At 37.9% G+C, this 11,326-nt stretch overlaps 1 protein-coding gene across 1 annotated transcript in view; it reads left to right on the forward strand.

Moving 5' to 3' along the window:
• Positions 1-11,326, forward strand: part of ZCCHC14 (zinc finger, CCHC domain containing 14) — a 51,568-nt gene that overhangs the window by 35,118 nt on the left and 5,124 nt on the right. The window contains exons 3-9 of the mRNA XM_009705728.1: positions 1,839-1,912; positions 4,691-4,762; positions 4,972-5,081; positions 7,005-7,099; positions 7,192-7,246; positions 8,958-9,231; positions 10,606-10,697. Of these exons, the coding sequence (XP_009704030.1) occupies positions 1,839-1,912; positions 4,691-4,762; positions 4,972-5,081; positions 7,005-7,099; positions 7,192-7,246; positions 8,958-9,231; positions 10,606-10,697 (772 nt within the window). The remainder of the gene's footprint in view (positions 1-1,838; positions 1,913-4,690; positions 4,763-4,971; positions 5,082-7,004; positions 7,100-7,191; positions 7,247-8,957; positions 9,232-10,605; positions 10,698-11,326) is intronic.

Raw genomic sequence — 11,326 nt, forward strand, 5'->3', positions numbered from 1 at the left:
GTGATCACAATTAAGGGTGCCCTGAATTCTCTTAAAGAAATGTACTGAGGTAGATAAAATGGCAAGAAAACCTCCAAACCATGTGCATGTTTAAATCTTCATGCCACTACATACTGTCTAGATAGCTCATCAATATCTGGCATGCAGAAGATTTATTCCCGTGGTGCTCAGCATGTGGTGTAACAGCGTGGTAGTCCTGTAAAATCATTTCAGAAGCGTGAGAGGAATCCATTGAAAACTTTAAGAGGAACAAGTCTCTACAAAAAGCATAATATGCAGGAGAAAGGAGTAAGTAATGAATTGACATTATTCATAAGCTCAGAGATTTATGTTATTGTAATTGGGAATTACATGGAGAAGGAAGGGTTGAGATGATCATAAAAGGAATGTTCATTCCGTATTTTAAAGACAGGCACAAACACCTGTAGATCTATTTAAAACTTGCCAGTTCTAAAAATTTTTACTGCAAATAAATAAGACCCAAAGAGGAGGTCTTTAAAATGGCCAAGATCTAGGTTGTAATATTTTTAAATGAACAGGACACAGCAAAAAATTTTAAATGGCCACGATAAAGGCTTCAGGTCATGATTGTTTTAAGGTAGAGGAAAATCAAGCTCCAGACAAGTAATAGGGTGGCTTTGGCTGCAGTCTGATGGTAAGGAATAGGGAGATGTGAGCCTTATGAAACAGGTTGTCTGTTGTAATGTTGTTGCTGTGACTTTTGCATTGGAACTGTTTTGTCATGCAGTTATGTTATGAGGAAGTTACACGTGATAAACATAGGTTTGAGTCATACAGGTAATATAGTGTATAAATAGTCTTGAAAAGAGGTAAACATCTTGTAAATGGTGATTCCCCAGAAACAAAATGGTAGGGCTCTGGTTTTTGCTTTTTAGAACCACGAAGTAAAAACACAATATACACAGCATGCAACCCTTCAAGCACCTGTTGCTTGGAGGAAAATTCTAGTGACTTTGGTTTAGTATAATTGCCTTTGAATTTTTAAGCCAATGTAAATTGGCTTTTTATAAGAAAAAATCTGTGTGTGTATCCCCACGCGTGCAGTCAAAAGGCAGGAGAAATTTGCAAGAGAAATAGAAAATCAGTAGAATAATCTTCATAAAGTTTAGCATGGTGAGATTTCTGATCTGTGTGTCTCGGGAAGTGAGAGTCTCCAAGAATTTAGCGTATCAATATCTGATGCGTAAGATCGTGTCTTTAAAGGCTGCATATCATAAGTAGAGATGGAAGTAGTGACCTGTACTGTTTTTCAACGCTTTCCACAGTAAGATCCTGTTTTTACTTACAACTTACTTGAATTGCCGTAATTGAGGCTGAAATTTTCTGTGAAACTTCAGTCAAGGAGGAGTCATGATCTCAACACAGTGGTAAAAACACACTGAACTCCGTGCAAAATCAGCCCCTGAAAACATGGAGGCTTTTGCCCATCTTCATTTCTCTGTGTGCCAGTTTTCCCTCGGAGGGATGGTATTTGCAACTTGATGTTACTAAGATAAATCTACGCATGTTTGTGCAGCAGTCTGTTATTACACCGATGAGTGATACGATAAGGCCATGAGGAAATAAAGAATTTAGTGTATTGTTTGGGTACTGGTTGAAATGAAGCCTTGTTAAGGCTAGAATTTAAAGCATCGCGGAGCAGTGGTATCAACCTTCCTGTTTGCCAAATGAGGCAAGCCCAAGCTGTGCACCTGAAGCACCACCGCAAGTTCGTGGGATGCTCTCAAAGCAAGTCCTGGCGCTACTGAAGAGTCATCACTTTTGCATGCATTTAAGAATATCCTCCTCATTCTTTTTATCTCTTTGCTTTTTCGTAGTGAGTGTTGAAAAAGTGGAATTAAAGGGACTGGCACACAAGAAGAATGAAAGAAACGTTGAATATTCCTTTGAGGTAAGTTTTGGTGATTGGGTTTTTTTTACTGTGAAAGAAGGGAGGATCATATTTAAGGAGGAGTTAAAGAAATTCTCAGACTTTGTTGTTAGATCCCAGAAATTGGTCTAGTGGCGCTCATCTGGGATAGATGGTCGTCATATTTTTTAATCAATTATTTGGAAGTAGTGATAAATCGCTGTTGATGAACATTTGTGGATGATGCAGAGTTTGTCTGGTAAGTGGGACACAGGCCAAAAAAAATATTTCCTCTAATGCAGCAAGTTGTGGCAAAGTATATATTTAGGGGAAAATATCATGCCACACTTGCCGAATGGTTATCTATGTGCTGGAATGCAGAAGCTGGAAAGAATTTAAGTCTTAATCTGGACAAATGAGAATTTAGACTCTTAGAGCACTGCTGCACATATGGGAAAAGAGGTGGGATGGTCGTTTATCTTTGCATTCAGCACTGAGGGGAGTCTGAGACTGTGGCATATGGTTCAGGCGTTACTGGTTTTCCAAGGGGTGTTGAAGAATACAGAAAATAGCTATGGAAATTATTCAAGGCTTGAGGAGAATGCCATATAGCGAGAGACTTAAAAGAACTTGACTGAAAGATAACTTTCAGTATCATATAAAAATGTTTTCAAAGGGAAGAAAATATTTTACAGTAAAGGGGGCATTAATCTAGCAGAAAAAGGCATAACAGGAACTGTTGTCTGAAAATTGAAGCCAGACTAATTCAAACTGGAAGTGAGAATAGTTTCTTTGGAATGAGGGTGGTTAGCCACAAGCTGCTAGGAGAAGCGGCTTCCCCCTGTTTTTACGCAGCTTTTGGAGGTTCGGTCGTTGCTGACAATTTCTGCAGAGCAATGACTTCATTCTGTGAAACCTTGTGTTAATAGAAGAGACTGGATTCTGGGTGCTGGCGAGGAAGAATGAAAAAGTGCTTTTCTCCCATCTAGTTGGAACAACATATTCCAAAATACAGAATGCAAAGCCCAGAAAATGTCTTTGGTTTGCTTAATGAGGCAATGCAGCCAAACAGTCGGTGAGAAAAGGAGAACCCGAAAGAAAATGGGCAGTAGAATTTCAATGATCTACAACTTCTACCAAAAAGAAAAAGTTATTCTTTAAAACTACCACCCAAGATACAGCATCAGTTCGGCATCTTCTTGCGATGTCGACAGCGTTAACCTCTGCGTGACTTGATTCGTGGATAATGTTCTGAATTTTCTGAATCCCATGATTGCTCCAAATGTCATCAATATTAGAAGGGATTTTTTCAAGGGATTTTAAAAATCTTTATGAAGTATGCAGTTGTCTGGACTCCAGTTACATATTAGTGTCTTGTGAAACATCTTTTCCTTTTATAATTTTTTCTATAAATACCAGAAATTACTTTTACCAGTTGGCAGCTTGTAACAGAACGAACAGTACATAGTTTAGCTGAGCTAATATATTGCTTTTTGCTGGGTTAGAAACCCAACTATTAAATGTTTTGTTTAGTAGCTTGGGAATAGAAGGTCAATAGATAGAGCAGTTCAGTGTTTTCAGCATCGCTTCACAATGCTATCGTTCCCTGCATTTACGGTTCATATTATTGTTTTATAAGTATTGAAAATTACAACAAGTTAGCAAAATGTAGGTCATAACAAATGTCAGGTTATTACAAAACTAGAAAGAAAGAGAAATTTCTCCTATATTTTCTGAAATTTCTCATGCACAAACTTTAAAAGAAAAAAACAAACAAAAAACCCCACAGGCTTTGTAAAACCAGAAACTGCTTAAGTTTTCTTTCTTATTTTCTTTTTTTTCCCCGTTACTTTTTGTGTAACAGCTCTGCAGAGAGGAAATTCCTCCATTATGTAATATATTTTGAAATACTCTCCTCTCACCAGTCTTTTTGGCAGCATTTTGATGACTGGAAAAACTTTGTGTATGTTTTCAGTTGTCATTGAAACTAGTGTCATGTGAGAAGATGGCCTCCTGATTCTTAAAACACATAAACCCAGCTTCTTCCCCTATGGAACTGCCGAAGATCCATATGCCTTCCAAACGCCTTGAATAGACATCTTAAGTCTGAAGGGATTTATCGTTGGCCACTCTCACGCCGATGTTCTTCGTGCCAAGAAATCCTGACTTGTGGCTCAGTTAAACAAAACATCTACCAACCAATAAATGCCTCTGTATCTAAGAATGTAATGACTTAATGCAGAAAGCGTATGGGAAGAGATACTGAACTATTTCCTTTTTCTAGGGCATATACAAGATGGTGTCTAAAGAGCGTAGCTAGAGCAGTAACTGCAGGTTTCATTTCTAAGGTTTTGCCTTTTTTTGCAGTGGGGTGATTTGCTGCCATCTTCAACTTTGCATGGCATATGGAGTTGATTAATTATAAATAGGCACTGTTGTGCTGTGGTGAGTTGTTCATATTGTACATCCGATTCTACAAACCAGCTGTTTTCTTTAACAATAATAAGAAAAAAAAATTTCCATTACTTAGTAGTCTGTTGCTTAATACTGGATGTCTGCAGTGTGCAATGGCTGTGTAAACTATAAAGTGCTTTTTTAAGCATTCGGAATAGTTAAGTATAATAACAGCAAGAATCAGGCAGCAAGGGAGGACTGAATAATAGTTACTTGTGCATAGAAAAAGTTTTTCCTTATTGATGTCACATGTTACAAACTTTCTTGCAGACTGTGGGGGACATTTGATACCAATTATTGATCTTTTGGAACCAAACTTAATCCCTGTCTATTAGTTACTAAACTGAATACTTTTTACTTCCTAAGGTCCTGTGGTCTGATTCTTCAGTGTCGTTGGTAACCAAATCTTCCAGTGAAGTGACTGAATTTATTTCAAAGGTAAAGGTGATATGAAAAATACTTGAAAACGGAGAGATGTTTTGTCCCTGTATGTAATTTTGTTCCATGACATTTTTCAAAATGTACTGAGATAATACAGGCAGACTGAATTTCATAAAATGTTTGACTTATAAATTGCTGTGCCTTGAATCTCATATGAGTAACAAGTCTTCTTTTCACTTATTATTTGTAATATCCTCCACTTTTAGCTATCTCAGCTGTATCCAGAAGAAAACTTGGAGAAATTCATTCCTTGCCTAGCTGGTCCAGATTCATTTTACCTAGAACGGAACCACATGGACCTGGAATCGGACCTTAGGTATGCTGAGTTTTTTGTTGTGGTGATTTTTTTATCTTGACACTTGGCTTTTTTCCCACCAAGTGGAAGAAAAAACAGGAAATAAAAATACTATGTTCATATTCTAAATTACTTCAAGAAATTAGAGCCTGATGCTAAAAAAGATTTCTTGATCTTCTACTAATTCCAGTGCATAAGAATTTTTCAGGAATTCTTTCTTCAGAAATACAGATGGTAATAATATTCTGTATTAAGCTTCCTGGAGAACTGACATTTCCTCATTCCTTGTTAAAAACAAACAGAGGATCATTGGCTTTGCAGAAGCTTGGTTTGGGCTCAAAAAATAGCCAAAACTGCTTTTAAAAAACGACCCCAAAACCCAGGAGAAAATAGCTGCCTGAATAGTCATCCTTCTGTGTTGAGGGATGGGTTGTGGGATTTTTTTTCCCCCCTACCCTTTCACAGAGTTTTTTGTTGTCTCAGTTCTTCTAGGTTGTCGTGGTGTTTATTTTACTTTAATTAAAAAAAAGTAGGTATGTATGTATATATCACAGCCATTAAATTTTTGGAAGCCATGACGGCTAAGAAATTTTTGAAGCCTTACATAGTACCTCCTCACATTATCACAAATCACCTGGCCCTTATCTAATCTAAAACACTCTTTTAAAAATCATCATCTGTGGCAGGTCACAGCAGTTCTCTCTTTCTAAATACTGAAATAGTTTTGCTAGGAAAATTTGAGGGACTTAAATTATTCTCAGCTACTACTGTCTGTATCTATGCAAAGTATTAAATGACGTGTTAAAATACTAATTAACTTTTGTTAGAGCTTCTGCTAAACACCTTTTTTGCCCTAAGTCAAGACAGACTTTTGTCCACCGTTGGCAGAGCCACAGTGGATATTGTTTTTCCATAGTCAGAGCCAGCAGGTGCATACCTAGATTATTTTTCATGGCAAACAGCATTAACATTTCAAACCATCCCTTCTGTGCTTTGAGGATCACAGCCTACTGACGAGAATTAGGGAGGGTAAGAGAGAATGCATGTTGCTGTTGCTGCTGTTTAGCTAGCAACAGTCTCTACAAATCTGGGTTAATGGAGCAGCAATCTGCGTTTACACAGCAACGGTTTTATCTTTGGAGCAGAGAAAGAAGCTGTTCTGTTTAAGTGCTGCATATTTGAAAAATTCAGGAAACGAACTGTGATTTTTCAAGGTGGAGAGCACATTTGTGTGTGTGTGTATAGTTGAATTATTTTTTTACTCGAAGACTTTTTAAAAATGACAAAGATATGGTCAAAATGCTCGCATTTTTAAGCAATTTTCGGTGTTTTCAAATCGTAGAGGATTTGGCAAAGGCAGTTGAGTTTGCATTACAATGAGAAGTTTAATCGTGTTGATAGAACACACTTTACATGTGACGAAGTTTTAGGATTTTGCCATTTTTTCCCTCAAAAGAGGCACAGCAATACCAGGGAGAAATGTGACTTAAGTTTTACAGCCTTTTTCCCCACACTGCCAGACTCTGCATCTGCTGTTTATCTCAAAGAGGAGAAAATTAAATAACAGATATATCTATATTTTATGGTCTTCAGGTTCATGAATTTGAAAGGAAATGTTCAAGTTTATATTTGAACATTTTCTGCCTTACAGGTGTTCAGTGTTCCCAAATTAAGCATCTTTACTGAAACACAAAACAGCGTGAAAACAACACAACAGTAACGTGTTTAAGTAGTATTAAGGATAAGAATATGCATACTTTTCAAGTCTGCTTTGATTCAAAAATGCATGGTGTTATTAATTTGAAAGGTCTTTTATGTTTTAGTTTCAAAATTTCAAATTCAATTAAAAAATTTCATATACAGTCTACAATCATGATTGCATAGGCCACTGCAAATCAAATATAACAGACTGGGGGCGTTTGCTTGCTTTCGATGAACATGCAGGTATTTGGCACCATTACCTTCCCATGTGGTGAAAAACGACCATGTTAGAAAGTTCTTCAGCACTTCATCTCCTTCACAGCAACTTCAGAGTTCAAGTAAGTTTAAATAAAGTTGAAAAACTAATTTTTTGTACTGATGTACATTTCATAAACTGATGCCATTTGTAACTTCTGTTCCCTGTTTTTAGATCCTGGCAACCCCTCCCTTTATAAAGTAGGAACTACGCTGGGAACATCTGGAAGGTGAAATATTTATTTTGTTTACATTTGTTCTGGTTAGTTGTAAAACCCCATTACATAGGTATTTATCTGTCTCCCCTTGGCGATTTATTTGCATCTACATTTTCATATTCATCTGTAGATTTTAAGAAATCCTAGCCTTAGTGCGTAGTCTGCCCAAAACAGACAAACGGTGAGAATATTGCTGTAAGGTACTGCTAGCATTCCTGGTATTGTCATTTGTTCATTCTTTATATGCCTTAAGAGAACATATAATAATAACTGCAAGAGCTCAGTATAGGTAATGGCTTGAAGAAAAGTTTTGCAGCGAGTTAATCAGAAAGACAACAGCTTAGGTAACAGTTTGCAAGTCAAAATATAAGATAATTACTGGAAACGGAAGATAGAATTCAACTTCAGCTTCAAAAATAAAGGATTTAAATTACCATGGGACCAGACTTTCTAACATTGTGACAACCTTCATGATTGGTGCTTATGAAATCAGCAGTGGCTCTCTTGTCCTAAGAAGTGTGTATGTTTGGGGAAGAATTTAGGGAAACGGTCTCAAGTTGCGCCAGGGGAGGTTCAGGTTGGATATTAGGAAGAATTTCTTCACTGTAAGAGTCGTTAAGCATTGGAACAGGCTCCTCAGGGAGGTGGTGGACTCACCATCCCTGGAGGTCTACAAACAACATTTAGATGTGGCGCTTCGAGACATGGTTTAGTGGGCATGGTGGCGTTAGGTATACGGTTGGACTTGATGATCTTTGAGGTCTCTTCCAACCATAACGATTCTGTGATTCCATGAAACCTTTTGACCAGTGTTATCTGGGAGATGAGATCAGACGATTGCAGTGTTCCTGCTGGCGCTAAAACCTACGAACACACATTCTAAGCAGCATTTCTCAAAATGGTTAAGCCTGTAACTACTAGTTGACATCAACACTTCAATGTTGAGCTGTGGCTGATGGATGATTTCTTTGTGATCCGCTGCTTACTGCCTAAGTTGTAATGGTCTCAATCACATACTCAAAAGGAATAATGATCATCTGAATTGTAGGCACATATCTGGTCATCCCTAGTATAAGTCTCTGTGGGCAAAGGGAGACTAGAGCATCTCTGAAAGGGTTTTTTCTCTCTGTGGTATATTTGAATGTTTCCTTGTACAGCGGGGGTTTTTCTTTCAGAGGGAGAAAGGAAACCTCTTCCAAGGGAGGTAGAAGTCAGCCTTGGGAAAAGAAGGAAAGAAATTCTCTTGTCCTTTGTTAGGATTTAACAAACTCAGAACTTACTCTCTTAGGAGGCAATTTTCATGTTCTCCAACAAAAACCAGAACCCGCCAGGGAGCAATATTGTGGGTTATTTTGCCACTTCCATATGTAAAAAAAATTTCCACACGATTATATTTGGGCTTCTTTTCTTCTTTTTAATAATGCAAAGCTGAACCACGGCCCTTCCCTCCAAACCTTTTTTAAATCACAGAGAGGTGGTAGAACATACATTATCTGTGATTACAGAAGGAAACCTCTGCTTAAGATGAAGATAAGGCTTGCATAAGATGAAGATAAGGCTTACTATTTGCCATAAACTGCACTGTTACAAATCTGTAACTTGGATCAAACAGTGCAGGTTTTACCAGAAATCGTGGAAGTGGTAGATTTGTATGGCCGTAGTAGCTGAACTCTGGGTGACACAGATTGAATGTGCTAAATCAAATTCTGTTGCTATTTTGCAGACCTATATGTGGAGTGGCTGGCATTCAGTCTTCTCAGAATCACGTTCAGCACTCGGCTGCTGCTCCCGTTGCACTACCCCACTGTTCCCACGCAGGAGGTACCGGCTCATCGCTGGCCTATCGCACCCAGATGGACACCTCTTCTTCACCCATGTTAATGTCTTCCAGTCCACAGACCCCTCAGACACAGGAGCAAAACGGGATCTTAGACTGGCTCAGGAAACTGCGGTTGCACAAATACTATCCTGTCTTCAAACAGCTCACAATGGAGAAGGTAGGACAGTAGATTAAGAGAAGGGAGCCAGCTTTTAAATCATCCTTATATTCTCTAGTGTGGAGAGAGAGGCTGCAGACATCTGCGTTGAGAATTGCAGAAGTCATTGGCAAATGCTGTGAAGGTTTGCACTCTCTTGAAGCAATAATATTTTGATGAAAACCTACTTTCTATTTTTGATCCGTGCTGTGTCCGGGGCCTGGGCTGTTCAACAGCTGCTGCCTGTTTCAGAATTCTTCACTGAATGCTTTAAGATCCAACTCACATGCTGTCTTAGAAGCTCTGCTTTGGCTCCCTGTTCATCCCTTTGATGTGCAATAGATAAGTAAAATTTGTTGGGTTTTTAATTTCTGCTTCTTGATTGATTTTTCTCCAAAAATATTTGGTTATCCTTACTTTAAAAAATAGATTCACAGGGACTTCTGACATGAACGTTAGCATGTGCACATACCTGCAAGTGAATGTGAGGTTTTTGTTTTCTGCATTAAGTTCTGGTGGAAAAATAATCGCTTATGTGTTTGTGTAGTGAGAGTCACAAATGATAACCTATGTGTGCTGGATTTTATCTAAATAGAATATTTACACCGCATTTCCCCAGCTCCATCTGTAAAATTCATGCCCTCTTACTGTCTTTTATCCTCGATCGCCCTCCAGTGGACTCGGTGCTTGGGTTGAGGCAGGTCGAAACTGGGATGGCTTTGTGCTGGTTATAGTATGTTGTAGGTATTTAATTGGAATCTGTTACCAGAGTCTTCTGATTTGATTTTCTTTGTTATGTGAGGGGAAATATATAGTGTTTTTTTCTTTAATAAAGTAGCAAAACTGTGCGTATTCTAGTGTGTTTTAAAAAAGCATGTATCATGCATACTTTGCTGGCTTTACTTTTCATTACATTACATTATAAATGTATATACTTGATTTTCATATTCTATGTCTATATTTTATTATAAAATTTATTTTTGGAGTATATTTTCCAATTAAACTGATGAGATGACTGCACGTTGATTTCTGTGTTAAATGACACAACCAGGAAAACTAGAGTGATTTTTAAAGAGGAAACAGATCCTTAAACTCATTTATAGCACAAAGTTCTATTTTAATGTGTACATGAATTACTTCATCTTTATTGTGACTAGTTAATGTAAGCACACAACTAATTAAATTTAATGTACAGATGTTCTTTCTTTCATGCCAGTCCCCCGCACTTTTATTCTACACTGATGATGTAATTTAAAACTGGAGTAGAGAGTTTCTCTGAATTAACATATGTTAAAAAAATGGCTTTAAAGTTGCCTTTCAGAATTGATCTTTACTGAAAATGTAAATAAGAATATTTCAGGCTGTAAAACTAAGCACATGTTTTTTCTTTACAAGTTTCTGAGTCTTACTGAGGAAGATCTGAATAAGTTTGAATCCCTCACCATGGGAGCAAAGAAGAAGCTCAAGACCCAGCTAGAGCTGGAGAAGTAAGTGGGGAGGGAAACTGTCTTTTTAAGGTCATAAAATATTTAATGCAAGTTTTACAACAGTCTTTGCTTTCCAGACCATAAACCTACCGGGCTTCCTACCTGTAAGCACGGATAATGCTTATCTCCCTTCCTCTGCAGTTCTGTCAGTTACTTTGAAAAGTTCTTGAAATGGGGGCTTACTGGATAATATTTAGTACTTACTGGTTTACCGTTGCCTGTTCAGGGTTGTGGGAAGGATAACCAAATGCCAAGAATTTGTGAGCTCTGTTTTAAAAGGATATGGCAACCCCGTCGTACCGTAAATGCCTGTCTTCACCTGTCATCTTGACAGCTCTTCTAAAAAGGGAGACATTTTTTAAACAATTTACAAAAGATACATACTGTTGCTTAGGGTTTTTTTTAAACTCGTGTAATAGGTATTTTAAAGAGGGTGTGCAAAGCCCATTTAGACTTTGGGCTTACCACCTACCTGAGATTCATGGGGTAGGAGAGAATCAGGCAAGCAAGCCACTGAGCTGTAGGGTTTGCAAGCTCAGGTGATGCACACAGAAAGTCAGGATGCCCAGCAAGACTTTTTCTTTGTCAGACCTGACAATTTTTTGGCTTCCAGTCAGTGTGGCGGGGGG

Source organism: Cariama cristata, unplaced genomic scaffold (genome assembly GCF_000690535.1).
Source record: "Cariama cristata isolate BGI_N322 unplaced genomic scaffold, ASM69053v1 scaffold19298, whole genome shotgun sequence".
NCBI lineage: Eukaryota > Metazoa > Chordata > Aves > Cariamiformes > Cariamidae > Cariama > Cariama cristata.